The 17,611-nt window shown below is 39.0% G+C and overlaps 1 protein-coding gene across 7 annotated transcripts in view; it reads right to left on the bottom strand.

Annotated features, from left to right (window-relative positions):
• EHBP1 (EH domain binding protein 1) overlaps nt 1–17,611 on the bottom strand; it is a 480,146-nt gene that overhangs the window by 224,417 nt on the left and 238,118 nt on the right. For all 7 annotated transcript variants that reach the window (XM_077282492.1, XM_077282487.1, XM_077282490.1 and 4 more), the window contains 2 exons: nt 10,992–11,170; nt 10,357–10,405 (listed from right to left, as the gene is read on the bottom strand). In XM_077282492.1, coding sequence (XP_077138607.1) covers nt 10,357–10,405; nt 10,992–11,170 — 228 coding nt within the window. The remainder of the gene's footprint in view (nt 1–10,356; nt 10,406–10,991; nt 11,171–17,611) is intronic.

The following is a 17,611-nucleotide window of genomic DNA, read 5'->3' as shown; positions in this document are numbered from 1 at the left end:
CTAACACGGTACAAAGATATATATCCTTCCTGTATCATACTGGAAGATTAATTTGACGCATCTTTACCTAGTCAAACCTAAGATTACTCCCATTATCAGTTGTCTTACATTGATCCTATAAGTTACAATTAAGGATACGCTCCATTTCTGATAAGCTATAACCCCCTGAGTTCAAAAACATGTCTGAAAACATTAATGTCTCGCAAGGCATGTTTGTTTATTCTTTTTTTTTTTTACAAATTTAAAAATAAATTTGGCACATGTAGCTTAGTAAATCAGTCCCATAATGTGTATTACCATGGTTATAAGTCACGGTAAACAAACGGGTAAAAAAAAAAAGAGAAAGAGAGAAGATTCCAATGCTATTGAGGTTACTGGAGTTTAATCTAAGCTGAGACATTGCTTAAACTTTGTGAATGTGCTGGACAGCCATAGCATACAAGTATCTTTGCTGCCACAGATATTTAAGTAGCCACAACCGAAAGGACTCCATCAGTAGATGATGTTTGTCGAGATAAGGACAACACAACACTAATCTGTCTTTGACTTTATCATTGCTGATCAGCCTTCCCCTCTTGAGTGCTGTGTAATTGCAGTTATTTGTTCTACTGAAAAACACCCAAGATAACCAAACCACCCCACATACAATCAAAATTATCTGATACAAACTTGTGGGATGTCAGAGGACGGTGAGAAGTGAAGGATATAAATGTCTCCATACACAATCGAAATGATCTGATACAAACTTCTGGGATGTCGGAGGACAGTGAGAAGTGAAGGATATAAATGTCTCCATACATAATCGAAATGATCTGATACAAACTTCCGGGATGTCGGAGGACGGTGAGAAGTGAAGGATATAAATGTCTCCATACACAATCGAAATGATCTGATACAAACTTCTGGGATGTCGGAGGATGTTGAGAAATGAAGGATATAAATGTCTCCATACACAATCGAAATGATCTGATACAAAACTTCTGGGATGTCGGAGGATGTTGAGAAATGAAGGATATAAATGTCTCCATAAACAATCGAAATGATCGGATACAAACTTCTGCTGCATCGGAGGACGACAAGGGCTGGATAGAAGTGTCTGCACACAAGGAACCTTGTATTATGGTGGACTGCATGTTATCCACAATTGCAGAACATGGTATGTGTAATCCAAGGAAAATGTACACTTTCTATGCCAAAAATCAAGAGTACTACTATACTTCGGGCTCCTTTGCAATCAATTTGGCTTTTCAACTGTATACCAGGACCAACAAAGTAGGGCAAGGAACATAATATGAGGAATGTTATTGTAAAATTTCAATAACTCCCCATGTAAATCGCCCCTTAATTAATATTTGGGGTGTCTAGCATTCCATTGTGTTTGTCTATATCTACTCCTACATCAGTATTTTCCATGTATGAGAAAAACAGACTGATTATTTTGATCAGAGTTTGATCAGAGTGTGGTCCCAGTGAGATCAGTTTTTCTCATATGTGAATAAAAAAAGAAAAGTTCCTCCACCTTCTCCTTTCTGACACATTCGGATGTCATCCGTCACTAGGATCAAAATCGGGCATTCCTCCATTTTTTTTCCCCCAAAAAAACAAACCAGACAGCACATGGATGAATCCGTGTAACTTCTGTGTTCTGTTTTGTTTTTTTTTGCCTTTTTACACTATAAGAAAAACACATGACGAATGATATATATATAAAAAAAAACTACAAAAGGCCCCAAAACCAAAGAAAAACTTATTTTTTGTTGCATGTTCAGCTGCAGGACAGACGAAACGTGCTTATATTACAATATTGTAGGCTCAAAGGTGAATTATTGTAAAAATGTCGTCAACTATGATTAGTGACCTCAGAAAAAACAGGCTTGTAAGAAAAAGAGAAACTCATTAAGTTGGATGATTCAAAAGATCCATTCGCTTAAATTTGCCTCCAACATATATGTAAAAAACAAGCAAATGTGCAAACATGACGATACAAAGTTAATAAAAAGGTGTAAAATGTGCAGTAATCATCATATAGAAGAAATTCCCTACCCTGTTATAAAATGAAGGAACTGACCCTACAAATGAATCAATGAACCAGAATTAATCATTTCCGTACAGAACATCTTAAGGAACAGCTAACTTTTATAAATCAAAGTGTGAACAGCCCAAGACATTGTTCTGCTATACTCTGGTGTTGTCGGTACATGCATCGCCTGTAGGGAAATGCTCCGTAATTCTGATCTCACCCACCATATAAGTCTAGCTTATAACTAAATACGATAAACAGTACTGAAAGGTAATGCACCACCCTTCTTAAAAAAAAAAAAGAAGAAAATATAAAATAAAAAAAATAAAAGTAAAAAATAATAATAATAATAAAATACTAATAATAATAATAATTTATTAGAGAACATGTATTGATCGTTAGGAGCCAGGAAAATAAAGTCGAATGTCTTTCATGGTACGCAGCTCTGCAGTTACCACACTGAAGATGGAGCATATGTACAGTATGCATGAGCGACAGCCAGAACTATAAATATATAGAAAAATGACCAAACAGGATATTACTTTGTAAAATGCCTGATTGACAGCCATCAATAGCTGACTGTCAAGAAAAGCACCACAGGCAGTTTCCCAAACATTCGCCAATTATACGACACACTGACATATTGGACGGGATCAGGTGACACAGGTAAATGGCTTTCTTTAAATTTGCTGCTGCGCCTGGATTCAAAGAAAGAAAAGCTTTGTTTGATGCAACTTGGGAGCGGAAATAACAGCAAATCTTTTGCTAACTTGTGGAGCACAAACAGGCTGAGTATATGGTACTGTTTTATGCAACTGGCTTTACTAGACATGAGGAAGGTGATTCACATCAGAAACACTTTTTATGTAACTCGTGTGTTTATTCTTACTTTTGAGCAGTTTTTGGTCTATTCTTTTTTACCAATAATGGGGCATTTTTTAAACCAAATTTGGAATAATATGTGCCAAAAAAATGTTCCATGACTTGCAGCATATTTTCTGACATATTTTGTACACTTTACAGGACTTGTCCAACTAGGTTAGGTTGTGACTTTGCTGAAATAGGGCAGGGAATGCACCAAAAAAGGCAGGTGTCCAGGGGCGGACATTCCAGGGGCGGATATACCGGGGCGGACATGCCTTTGGTGCAACCTGCGCAGCTGCACAAGGCCCAAAAGGTAAGGAGCCCATTTCTACTTCCAAATCAGGTAGTATTGTATATTATTATGAGCTATAGGACCACAAAGACCCCATATATTGTTCTTGCAAGGGGCCCTTCCTCGGTCTGTGTCCGCTACAAGGTGTCGCAGAGCCAGAACATTCACTTCTATAGAGCTGCAACATGGCAGCGGCACCGCAGTAGCCCTAAGGTCAGCTTGTACTGTATATATATATGTATATATGTATATATATATGTGTATATATATATATATATATATATATATATATATATATATATATATATATATATATATATATATATATACATACATACACACATTTTTTTTAAGAACCTCTAATGCAACAAATTCCTTAATAGCTAGTGAAAAGTGTAGTCCTAAAGTGGAGTGTACTTCACAGAAGATGACAATATAATTAGGGCCTCTCAGCTTCTATTTGTCTATGCCCAAATTGCTAGTAGAGTCCCCAGTGTATTACCACGAAGGTTATCAGGGAACAACTATGTAGAGGAGGAAAGAAATCTGCAGGAAGCAAGTAGCATACTCCATGTTGCTGTCATGCTTGGCTCTGCGGGGTGATGACAGGACATACAACTGCACAATGACAGAGGCTAATTACATTTTAGAGTCCAGGAATGGTATACCACTAGTGAAAGGATGTAAACCAAGACAGCAATGGGCAGATTGTGTTTCCTCTCGTTTGCCCCCAAATCCCCTGATCCGAATGACTACCGCAGTCTTCTGCCTACCTACAGAGCTGCAAAATACGATCCCTATAAAAATGTTTGTAGTGGCAAAAAAAAAAAAAAGCTTCTTTTATAGTGTACAATCAGGGATACAGCATATTAGGCTTTCCTGTCCATTGAGAAGTTCTAAACAGAGAAAGTCTAAGATCTCCACAATGGTTCCTTATACAGCTGCCATTGCCAGAGGTGATTTGGTTTGGCTGCCTCTCTATCTGGGCTCAGGACTGAAGGTAAAGTGTTAATCGATGGTGAACAGTCACTGGACAGTTCTTTTAAGACACTGTGTAAACGAGTATAATATATATGGCTATATCTGTCCATATAAAATAAATAAATAAGAACATTTCAGCAAGTTTTAACCCTTTTTTAAAAAAAAAAAACAAAAAAAAAAACACTGGCTACCTAATGAAAAGTTGCTAAAAAAGCTGAATAAAATGTAGCTTTTATTTCTTAAGTTTTGTTTCTCCTCTCCATTGCAAGATATTGTCTTCTAAACTTTAGAGAGCCCAATATATTAACTTGCCTTTAACCATGGGTGCGTTTCCAGAGAATCTTGTCTGGGGGGAGTTTACTTCTTCCCATCTGTAAAACATTGCTTAGTCATAAGAAGGCAGCGTACAGGGGAAAAATAGCAAATGCTCCCAGATGAGGTCCTAGGTATCAGGGAATGATGACTATTCCAGAGATAGATTTTATGTAAGACTCTTCCAGCTCAATCATCTTCTTCATTGCTTGCACACTGCAGCTCTCCTCTGCCTGTGCTGTAATGTTATTGATAATGTAATGGGATGACAGTGCCAGGAGAGTAGAGCTGCAGTGTGCGAGCAGCAGTTCTTGCATACAACACTCCGAATTTATCCCAGGTATCGAGGCATCATTCCCTAACATGCGGGACAGATCCACAGCATTGTAAGTACTGACATTACATTGCACTATCCTCTTTTCCCAGCACTTGCTATTTCAGGTCAGGGTTAGACGTGATCAGTCTCATCACACAATGCTGGAAAAGCTGGCTCAGTGGAAGTTTGCTCCCCCCCCATATGATGCTACATTCTTATGATTGCGCCAACTTCATGAAGGAGGGGAAAAAAGTTAATGTCTCCATAGAAGTTTCTATGTTATCGCCCCGTCCCTTTTGGTGAAGTTAGCATATTAGCATCCTAAAGTTTAGAATCATACCTTCGCAGGGGAGAAGTACAAAAAAATAAAGCTATGTTTTACTCAGCTCTTAAGCCCCTTTATTATAAGGTAGATAAACCTTTGGGTTTTATTTAACAAAAGAGGCTAACCAAAATGGCCTTGTTGCCACAGTGCAGTTAAGATTTTTTACAGGGCAAGCTAATAATGAAGCTGTGCTCTGAGTGAATAGGCAACATACCTTAAAGACTGTGGACTTGTGAATCCTCACAGTACGCGCTGTGAATTCTCCAGTGCCAGCCGATTTGCATACTTCTGTCCACATTCTGACTAGACTTTACTTGCATTGAGATAGGCCACACACGTCTAGTCAGTACGTGACCGCATGTAATGTATGCAAATTGCACACTTGCAGTCATACCCCCCTCCTCTCCCGGCGCTAGAGAATCCTTACAGCGCACAGTGCACGTGCCGCGAGGATGCACAAGACTACAGCCACACAGAGTGACTGCAGACTTGTAGCTTAAGACCAGAAAACCCCTGTAAAGGGTGGCTACACTGGTTCTTAGGAAATGGATTTTATAATATTAATACTATATATTACTATAAACACACACTAACAACCACTTTAATATATCTTTTACGGTAGTAACAGACTTTGTGGCATATTTTTTTTTTTTTTTTTCCAGAAATAGTTACAAATAAAAATTAACATAAAATCCAAAACATAAAATATATTAAAAATATTTTCATCTTTATTAGCGTTTCCCCTCTGTCTATAGTTCTGTGAAGAGTTAATCAGGGGACAGGAAGTGCCAGAATATTAGTGGTCAGGAACAGGATTCATGACCTAAGCAGATGAAGCAAATGGCGCCAAGGGTGTGGGGGCCCTGGGAAATTACCCAGTGTCACTCCCCCTAACGCTGGCCCTGCTCAGAGGAAGGGAAGAAACCAAAATTGCAAAGAAGTGAATAAAGCTGCTGAAAAGGACGAAAATTGCACTATATATTACTCAAGAGATATATTTATCCTATAAAATTTCTGGGATAAGCTTTTTAAGAGCGGCTTCAGCTGTCCATAATAAAGAAGCATTTTAGCACGTGACCTGCAGTCTGGCCTCATTTAGTCCTAGGGTTTAGCAGAAGAACAGGAGATCGGGTATTGCACTGTAAAATTAATTCTAAAAGTGGTCATCTAAAACGGTGCTCAACATTATTCAGCTATAGATCAAAGAACGCAAAATTACCCCGCAAGGATCTAATTAGGAGTAAAAACAGTTACTGTGAAAAAAATAAAAGAGCTTGAATGGGTTTCGATGATTATATCAATCAAAAATATATAATGTGTACCTAGGTGGAGAATGTAAGTTGACACAGGGACATCCTTCGGCCATAATACAGAAGGTTACACATATTCGTCAGATTGCTTTTATTTATGCAGACATTTTGTGCAACAAGCAAAAGGCGGCAGAAAAAGTGACATCTTGGAACCGCATCAAAGACTATTTATAATTATAGTTTGGCTGAAACTTTTACTTCTACCTTCAGGGACATTTTCAGTAATTGCTAATACTACCTATATTTTGGGAAAAGACAGGAAATGTGATCGTTCTCAAATACTGCTTCGTTATCATACATTAGACTATTTCAATTTGGTTTTTGATCTAGTGAATTGGATTTGTCAATAAACGAAGACTCAGCAGAAGGAGATGCCGAGAGGGTGTACTGACAATCGTAAGGCAGGAGATTCCCCAAAACTCTTAACCTGATGGAATAGTCAAAACCCTTGTTAAGGTATAAACACAAAGTTTTTTTTTCCCCACACGTGTTCACTTCGAAACTTGTCTGAAAAAGTATTAACTAAGCACTCAAAAGAATGAATATAATAATTTCTAAGTACAGACGACTCGCTGTTCTTATTTTCAGGGTTTTGAGTGTCTTTTAACCAATATAGGTTTCCAAAGATGCCAAGTGGTTAAAAGAAGCATTTATCAGGTGTTTCCTGCTCTGGGGACACACTGTCCTCTACAATACAATTCTCTGAAGAAGGGTAGGCTGAAAAGATGCCTGGAAAAAGCTCAGTCATCTTTTTAGAGGGTTTCCAGCATTTTTGCTTCATTGATGAATAGAGTAAAAAAAATAAAAATAAAGTCTTGAAAACACTGTTTAAAAAGGTGCCCTAAACCTCTTGTGAAATGCTAAGAAAAAAAAAACCACAAAAAAACAAAAACAATACAATTCTGGCCGTCATAAAAATGCTCAAAAAACGTCTAAAGATGCACTAAAAAAAAACCAAAACACTTCAGGGTTACACACGCCATAAAAAAAGAAGTCTCTTCCTCTTGAAAACGATTTGTTTGGAAAAATGTGTGCACATACCCTAGTGTTCCCCAATTCCAGTCATCAAAAGCCACCAACGGATCATGTTTTCAGGATTTCAATAGTATTGCCCAGATAATGGAATGATCACCTGGACAATACTAAGGAAATCCTGAAAACATGATCTAGTGGTGGCTCTTGAGGACTGGAGTTGGGGAACACTATCCTAAAAAGTGTGCGGCCCCTGCAGCATGAGCTGTGCACTTCAGAGCAGTGTTTTGACCAGTTTGTTGGATTCTTAGATCCCAGACCCCCACCGATCAGTAGCATATGGCAGCCAACATAATATATATATTTGTATTCGTTCTGCTTGCACATAAAGCCCCATTAATTCCGCAGCTCTTTACAGACATTATCATCGCTGTCCCCGATGGGGCTCACAATCTAATTCCCTATCAGTTTGTCTTTGGAGTGTGGAAGGAAACCGGAGAAACTGGAGGAAACCCACACAAACAAGGGGAAAGCATACAAACTCCTTGCAGATGTTCTCGGTGGGATTTGAACCCAGGACCCCAGTGCTGCAACGCTGCAGTGCTGTGACACATTTTATTAAATGATACATACCATTTAAAAAAAAAACAACAACTTTTTTTCAACTACTTTAGCAAAATTATAAGGCTTTAGTGCAGAAGCTTAAAAGGCCACATTGTAAAATGGCTCCGGATATTTTTTATAAAGCTTGTTTCATCAGACATTTTACACATGGATTTAGTAGCAAAGTAACTAAGCAAAAAAATGAATTTTCCAGTGTAAGGCAGACAATTGGCAGTAATATCAGTATTACATGAAGGGCATTTCAAGTATGGTTCATATCTGCCAGAATGGAAGCAGCTCTTCCAAAATGTCTCTCTGGTCCTGGTCTCACAGGGAGGAAATATTGATTATTAATGCTCTCCCTTGTATCTAAATAAATGCTTTTTCTTGGACACATAAAACGTAATAGCTTTGAAGATTCAATGAATGTGTGGATTTTGCACTTTACATGGACAATGTAGGGAAGCACATGTTAACCAGTATGCAAAAATGCATTGTAAGAAATAAAAACAAAAATTGTATTTTGTGAAAATGTAACCAAGAACAATTAAGCAGGTTTTTTTTTTTTGGTCAAAGAGCTAAATCATCAGCGAGTAACTGCAAAATATACACGTGCGAGGCTGGGTGTCAGGTGCTTTCCTTACAGTCAGGCTGGTGCAGCTACAATACCCAACGCCGCCAATGAATAAACATTTCTTCCACCTATTATCATATTAATTGGAGCCTCACATAAATGTTCTCAGTTGTCTGGAGCAATTTAAATTGTCTGCAAAAATAATAACTGCAAGTGTGTGTTACATTTGTGCTACGTTAATGAACATTAAGCCCTCTCTCTCTAATATATACATATATATATTTATTCTCTAATTCATATATATATATATATATTGTGTGGTCAGAAGTATTGCAGTTTCACATTACACCATCAGGAGCTTTGATGACATCTCATCCATGGCCATTATAGCTATAAGTTTCCTCTCTCTCGGGAAGACTTCCTAGAAGCTTTTGGAGTATCTCTATGGGAATTTTTCTTGTTCATCAGAAGAGCATTTTTGGGGTCAGATATTGATGTTGGAGGGGAGGGCTAGGCTCGCAATCTCTGTTCTATTTCATCCCGAAACCTGCTGGTTGGCGTGGCGGTCAGTAATGTTCTTCCACCAAACTCCCCCAACCATGATTTTATGGACTTTACTTTGTGCACTTGGCAGACATGCAGAAACAGAAAAGGGTCTTCCTAAAACTGTATTTACAAAATTGGAAGTTGTAATTGTCCAAAATGTCCTGGGATGCTGAAGTATTAAGATTTCCCTTCACTTGAACAAAAGAAGCTAGGCTAACCTGGGAAAAACAGCCCCAGAGTGTTATCCCTCCTCCATTAAACGTTACAGCTGAATCAATGCAGTGAGGCAGGTAACGGTCATCTGGCATCTGCCCAACCCAGACTTGTAAATACGACTTCCAAAAAGAGAAGAGCGATTCATCACTACAGAGTCTAGTTGAGAATTGCTTTCCCCTAACCCATCCAAAACTAGGCATTGTTGCATGTCATGAAACATGAAACCCCAAGAGCAAAGTTTTTGTATCGGAGAGGTTTGGTCTCTGCAGTTATGCATTGAGCATTGGTGACTTTTACGCACTAAGCTCCTGAGGGCTCAATGACCACCCCGCTCTCTAATATCACGTGGTCTCCACTTTGTGGCTTAATTGCTGTGGTTTCTTCCACTTTCCAATAATAACACTCACAGTCTTTAAAGATTTAGGAGGGAAGAAGCATCATGACTTACACTGGTGACTCTACTATAGGACCGCGCTTTTATCATTGAGATCCTTATAACGAGCCGTTCTGTCACAAATGTTAGTAAAGCAGATGGCATGGTGAGGGGCCGCGAGTGTGAAATTTTCCTTAGGGTTATTTCAGACGTCCATGATCATCGGTCCCATCTTGGACAGGAATGATTGGACTGACTGCCCATGTCCTGAACCAAGCATGACCGCCTCATAGAACTATAAGAGGCTGTAACGCTCAGTTTGGGAGACGTGCGCTGCCTTCCGAGATGGTACCGATGATCATGGACGTCTTACTGAAAAGACGCGCCGCATGTCCGTTTACGCGGGTCTGCCGCCTGCGTGTTTTTTAAAGAGCCCTGAGGCGGAGTTCACACATGCATCGGAGGCTCCATTTGGAACCTGTGTCGCAGGATCTGTCATATTTGCCAGATAGTGAAGCACGTAGCACAATATTTTATGTTATAAGAAGTTCTACACTTTATTTCATTTGTTTGTAAACCTTTTTTCAATTGTGTTTTTAAATGAAATAAAACCATTCGAATTTGAACTAAGTTTTCATCTTTCAGCTCTTACCTTTTTGTTGTTTTCTTTAATATCTTGAGGATTGAGGGACTTGTAGTCACTGAAGGAGAAAATGGCAAAGTCGGTACAAACAAAATTTGATATTTAAAAAAATCAGTATATTTTTTTAAACAAGTTTCATCTAAAAAAAATAAATAAAAAGTAATAGAATAAAATCGTATGGCAAGGAGTAATTTTTCAGCAATTCAATCAACAAAACTAATAGTGTGGAAAATTAAAACGGACAAAAATATATTAATAAACAATATGAATATGGCTGTTTTCAGCGCCTACAGCTTTTTGTCTAAAATAGGCGGCAAGGGCCAGGGACGAGCTTTGACAGCCAAATTTGCCATGTGGTAATCCCTTGTCGTCAGTGTTCAAAGAGCTACGGGCTTATTTCTCTCATCTCATTTCAACACGAACAAAATTTTTAATAGCATCTTGAGGTCAGTAGTTTCTATAGGATTAAGGCAAAGAAACATCATAAATGAGATGGCAGCTTAAAATGAATGGGGAACATTGATAGTCAAAAGGTACATGATATTAACCCCCTGCAAATCGGCATTCCTCATTCCCTAGGAGAACATAGTATACATATGTTGGCATTTCCTTTCAAAGTGGAATTTATAGGTCTCCATACTTACATCAAGTCCGGTCTAAAGTAGTTTAATATTGCACAAAACGCCAGACCATTCCTCCAGGAGGTGGTGAAGTTCGTTATTTTTACTCCTCTATAGGACTTTGTTACTTCCTTGCACCATGCGAGCAGTGACTGGCTGGCATTGGGTTGTCTACCGAGGGTTGGACTTGGTAATGGACTTGGCTGCAAAGATAAAAAATAAAAAATAAATGCCTGGATGCGTTAATGAAAATACATTATACAAGAAAAAAAAGCTTTAGTAGAAAATGTTGTCCGGTGTTAGAAAACATGGCTCAGTTTTGCGTGGTACTGTAGCTCAGTCCTACTCACTTAGGGCTCAGCCGTAATACAAGTCACAACCAAATAAGAAGTGAGGGACTCTTTCTGGAAAAAAAGTGGACAAGTGTCACAAGTGTTTTTTATTTTGTATGAAAATATAGGCAGAAAACATTATGTGTACGTTATGTCCGTTTTTTATCCTTGATTGATTTGTTTTTAGAAAAAAAAAAGCTGTGAATGCTCAATTTGTGAACACGCCCTTAGAAAAACAACTGAGCACTAAATTCCCGAGGCCCAATATTATTCCAAATGTATAGTTGGGATCTCAATTCATCAAAAATAATTTGGGCAAAAAATAAAAAAATAAACCTACAATTTATTAACTTTGAATTATAATACCCAAATCAAAAGTCTTTTAACTTAGACTGAATAATAAATTTATAAACACCTTTTCAAGATGCTAATTATATATTAGCTCAATACTAAATGTCCAATTATAAATATGAATGTCCAATTACAGCATAATGTGGATATACATATACTCTAAGAAAAAAAAAGAATAAAGGAAGTGACACTCCTGAAATATAATGAACACCTACGCACAAATTGATGCACACCAAATGATAAAAAGTTAGAAATAAATCAACACTTTTATTACAACATAATCCTTATAGAATTAAAAAAATATATATAAAATATAAGGAAGTGTTAGTCTAGAAGAAAACAGTCAAACACGGGATCGAAAGTAATATTTGAACATGTGTACAGAAATAAGGGACATGTAGTCCTGTAGCTATTAATTTCCTGCTGATAAAAAACTGATTTTATTGAAACTACAACACACAGTGACACACCGCTGGAATCAGGCTCTCAGCCACTACATCATGATAGATTTAAATTACGGTACTTAGCAAAAACCTGCAGACAGATTCCCTTTAAAGCTTGAAAAAAATAAAATCAGCATGCAATGGTTTTCTTCTACACTAACACTTCCCTGTACACTCCCTGACAGAAGTTATGTCGCTTATCCATGTTATGTAAATAAAAGCTTATAACCTGACGTTAAATTCATCCATTGGTTGTATAAATTATTCTTTTGAAAGCGGAAACCCTCCGAAATGGGGTTTAGGTTAAGAAAATAAATTGGCATCAATGCAAAAATATTGATCAGTTAATGGACAAAAATGGTCAGATTTTGGCAAGACAAAAGTTTTGTCACCTGGTCATATAATGCACCCAATCCTAATTTACATCCTCACCTGTGCTCAGTAAATGATCAGTTAATTAGTGTATGTGTATAAAAAGAGACCCAGCACCCCAGACCTTCACTTGAACTGCAATTTGAGCTCTGACAGCATGCCAAAAGTCCACCCTGCGACCAAAGCCTGGATTATCAAGAGGCTGAAGACCAGATCCACTGAAGAGGTGGCTGGCACCATTAATGTGTCTCAGCGTCAAGTACAAAGAATTAAAAAAAGATTTGAAGAGACTGAAGATGTGTTTGACAAGCCCAGGTCCGGCAGACCCCACAAGACAATTGCTCAGGAGGAACGTTTGTTGGTTAGAAAATCCAAAGCAAGACCCTCTTCCACTGCAGCAGAGCTCCGACAGGCCTGGTCACCTCAAGTCCCTGTGTCAACTAGAACAGTGTGTAGGATTCTGTCTCGAAATGGCCTCCATGGTCGAATCAGAGCCCAGAAGCCAGCACTAAACAAAAGGCAAATAAAAAAAAGTATGGCACTTGCAAGTCCCACAGCCTGCTAAACAGATGAACGCTGGAAATGTGGCAGAAGGTGGATTTCTCTGATGAATATTCAGTAGAATTACACCACAGCTGCAAATACTGCAGGAGACCTACTGGAGCCCGTATGGATCCAAAATACACCCAGAAAACAGTTAAATTTGGTGGTGGAAAGATCATGGTCTGGGGTTACATTCAGTATGAGGATGTGCAAAACATTTGCAAGGTGGAAGGCAATATCAATATCCTAAAATATCAAGGAGTATTAGCTACCTCTAATATTTCAAATCATAAAAAGGAGTCAAATTCTGCAGCAGGATGGTACTACGGATTTCCTGCGGAATCACCGTGGAATTACCGTGGTTTTTTTGCAGTTTTTGTGCGGATTCCACCGGCAGTTTTACACCTGCAGATTCCTATTATGGAGCAGGTGTAAACTTCTGCGGAATCCGCACAAAGAATTGACATGCTACAGAATAAACGCTACGCTTCTGCGCGTTTTTTTCCGCAGCATGTGCACTGCGGATTTTGTTTTCCATAGGTTTACATGGTACTGTAATTGCATGGAAAGCTGCTGCGAATCCGCAGTGGCCAATCCGCTGCGGATCTGCAGCAAAATCCGCAACGTGTGCACATAGCCTAAGACTGCATTCTTTGCTATTCCTGATGATGCTTCATTTATAAATTGTATGAATCATTGTTGAACCGCATGGATGCAGTCCTTCAAGCTCATGGAAGTCACACAAAATATTAAATATGACTAATAGCACCACAACTTCATTCACCAATGTTATGCAACATATATTTGTATTTTAAGTTAATTATTTGTTTGAATATCACATTACTTTCAGTGGGCGACAAAACTTTTGTCTTGCCAAAATCTGACCATTCTGGGTCCATTAACTGATCAATATTTCTGCATTGATGCCAATTTATTTTCTTAACCTAAAGCACATTTTGGAGGGTTTCAGCTTTCAAAAGAATAATTTACACAACCAACGGATGAATTTAACGTCAGGTTATAAGCTTTTATTTACATAACATGGATAAGCGACATAACTTCTGTCAGGGAGTGTATTTTCTTTATTCTGTGATGATCATGTAATATAACATTGATGTATTCTTTTTGTCATTTGGTGTACATCAAGTTGTGAATAGGTGCTTAGCATTTTACATGTGTAAAGACTTCTTGATTACATGACCTGCGGAGAGGCCATTATCTGATAGTTGTGGACGATTCGTAAAACTTTGCTATTATGTCTACTTAAATGTGAACAGTGTTTCAGACTCACAAAAAAAACGTCATCACTAAAATGTCAGCATACCGGATAAAAAGGGCTGCCTGAAGGGCATTAGAGCAAGGGAAATGCAGATATAAAATGATTAATATTTCTGGAAAATTAAAACAAAAACTATAACTTTCATGTTGGGAACAAAAACAATTATTGAATGTTTTAATGAAGTTTGAAGAATATGTACAGAATAGCGTTTTCGCTAAACCCACTGGGACAGATTAAGGCTAAGTTCACACTGGGTGTTTTTGCCGCATTTTTTTTTCCTGCAGCTGCTGACATCAAGTCCAGGGGTTAGTAATGGAGAGGCGTCTATTACGCCTCTTTCTCACTTCCGTCTTTTTGCCTCCGTCGCAATCCGTCGTTATGGCAAAAAAACGGATCCTGCAAATGTGCCCGCAGGATCCGTTTTTTTGCCATACACTTTAATGGACAACGGATTGCGACGGATGGCCACATGTCGCATCTGTCGTGCGACGGATGCGCTGTGTTTTAGCGGTCTGTTGTGACAAAAAAAGTTCAATGTAACATTTTTTTTGTCCGTCGGATCCGCCATTTCTGACCGCGCATGCGCGGCTGGATCCCCGCCCCCTCCTCCCCGCTCATCACAATGGGCAGCTGATGTGTTGTAAAACTGCATCCACTGCCCACGTTGTGCTAAATTTAGCACAACGTCCGTCGGTAAGTTGGGCCGACGGTTTGCGACGGCCCCGTACCGACGGAAGTGTGAAAGTAGCCTAAGACTCCCCATTACTAACCCCATAGTCATGTTGTAAAAAATACCAGCCAGAATAAAGTCCTTTAAATGGAAGAAAGACACAGACTCCTTTACTTGAAATAAATATGCCACATCCTCAAAAAAAACATATTCCTCACCTGTCCAAGAATAATCCATTTGTCCCACGCCATCTCTGTTTTATCTGGATGCCTTGCTGAATGCTGGCATGATGTGACCGTTCAGCCTGTCAACCAGGAGACACTGAGCTGAGCATCAGAGCGCAGCTTCAGTGACCTGTGTGACGTCATTGAGGTTACCGCAGGTCACTGAAGTGGAGGTTCCCACGGGCAGAACTCAATGAGATAATTTCTCACGGTGCTAGCGGTGACGTAATGAAGGTTAGCACAGTTCATCGGCCGGCTCACACTGACCTGAGCTTGGGAACAGCTAGAAGTGACCGGCGGTAACCTCTATGATATTACTGCTGGACTCCGACTCTGGGTTCCAAGTTCAGCTCAGTGTGTTCTGGATTCATGGCTGAGCAGTCGCATCATGCCACTGCTCAGCCATGTAACCCAGATGTAGCAGAGCTTGACTGCTTAGTGGGACAAATGGATTGTAGTCAGACAGATGAGGAATATGGTTTTTATTATTCTTACAGTAAAAAATTTAAAAATGAGGGGGTGTTTATTTCAATTAAAGGACTTCAATCTTGCTGTGTCATTTTTACAATATGACTATGGGTTTAGTAATGGGGGCGTCTTATAGACGTCTCTCCAATACTAACCCCCTGGGCTTGATGTCAACTGACATCAACTCCAACCCTATTACCCCACTTGCCACCGCACCACGTGAACTGGGAAGAGCAAGGCTAAGCGTCTGATTTGTCGATTCTCATGGATGTGCCACTGGGGTTGCTAAAGGATGATATTAGTAGCCTGGGAGGGGGTATAATATCCCTGGCCCCTTCTGAGGCTATTAATATCAACCCACAGCTGTATGTTTAGCCTTTGCTGGTTCGAATTTATAGGAGGACCCTACGTCATTTTTTTTCTGGGGTCCCTCGTAAATAAACTAGTCAAGGCTAAGCAAACAGCTGTGTGAGCTGTTTTTAATAGCCTAGGAACCTTTTGGGATACTGTCCCATTTCCCAGATTAGCAACATCAGCCCCCCAGTTGTGGGCTTTGCCTCTGCGGTTATCAAAATTATGTGGGAGCCTACGCCAATTTTTTTTTTAAATTTAATTCCTAATTTTACATACGATGTACACACAGGGTGCTGGATACAACTCCCATCATTGTCGCATGGTTGCGCTGAGCTCAGGGAGACCAGGAAACAATGATGAGAGCTGCTTTCAGCACCCAGTGCCTGGGAACAGCGTGAACTGTACCACTTTTTCCCATGTGCCAGTATGTGTCACGCTGATGACACACGTGTGTAGGACTTTTTGCGGCCCATGCTGCTAATAAAAAAAGGACATGTCTGCAGGTTTTTCACAAGGACATGTGAAAAACTTGACATGTGCACACCACCATTGAATACAATGGGTTTGCGTGTGTCCGTATTTGCGGTCCTAATGGACATGAAATAAGGGAGCCTTAGAAGGATGTTCAAGATCATTTGTTATATGAAAACTCCAATAAAATGGTTTAACGTTTACAAGTCCTAAGTTAAACTGTAATAACATGGGTCTATGGGAAATAGATTTGAGCACATCACGAAATGATAAGAGTACAACAATCTGATCCCACGTTTCTATGTACATGTTCATTGCCTTTGTATTGATAATGTGATAACTAATATTTGTGTATTTAACTTTGGAAAATATTGCAGACTTAATATTTGTGCCAAAAATTATTAAACTGTATCAGCGGGGTCTAGAATGAACAAAGGGTGGGAGGAGGGGGGTTGTATGACAATTTATTTTAATGTTTATGTTGTAGTCGGAAAAATTCAATAAAAATCCTATCTAATTAAAAAAAAAAGTTTACAAGTCATGGCATTCATAGATCATGTAACTAACAGGATTCTCAGAAGCACAAGATTTGTAAGGTAAAAAAAAAAACAGAATACATAGTAATACATGTTTGATCTATGGAAGAAAAGCCATACCTAGAGCATGCTGTGCTTTTGGAGAAAAAAGTGAGCATTGAATCTCGGTATATCTACATAGCTTCACTGACTGTGCGCATGCGATTGAAAAAAAGTGCTAGTGATGCCCATTGCATCACTAACAACGCACTGGAGACAGTTTAGTTGCTAAAAATGACATGACAGTTTCCCTTTACGTGAAGGACTACGAGTCCACAGGAAGAGGACCATAGAAGGAAAGTGAGGAAAACCGAATCATCCTAGTTATTAATGTTGGCCCCATGGCAACACTTTGTCCATTGTTGTCCGGATTCCATTTCTTGTCTGCATATTTGTAAATATACAAAGTGATTGCATTAGGGTGAGATTCACAAAATCTTCTCTAAAGTGTTTTCCCCATCTTCATTGAAGGGTATAATTGAACAGCGCTTGTAAAAACAAGCAACTTTCCGATTTACTATTTAGCAACTTTCCCCCACCCTCGCTGATAATTATAGTTACA

The sequence above is a fragment of the Ranitomeya variabilis genome, chromosome 2 (genome assembly GCF_051348905.1).
Source record: "Ranitomeya variabilis isolate aRanVar5 chromosome 2, aRanVar5.hap1, whole genome shotgun sequence".
Classification (NCBI taxonomy): Eukaryota; Metazoa; Chordata; class Amphibia; order Anura; family Dendrobatidae; genus Ranitomeya; species Ranitomeya variabilis.
The sequence above is the reverse complement of the archived record's forward strand: the minus strand, read 5'-3'. Positions and strand labels throughout refer to the sequence as shown.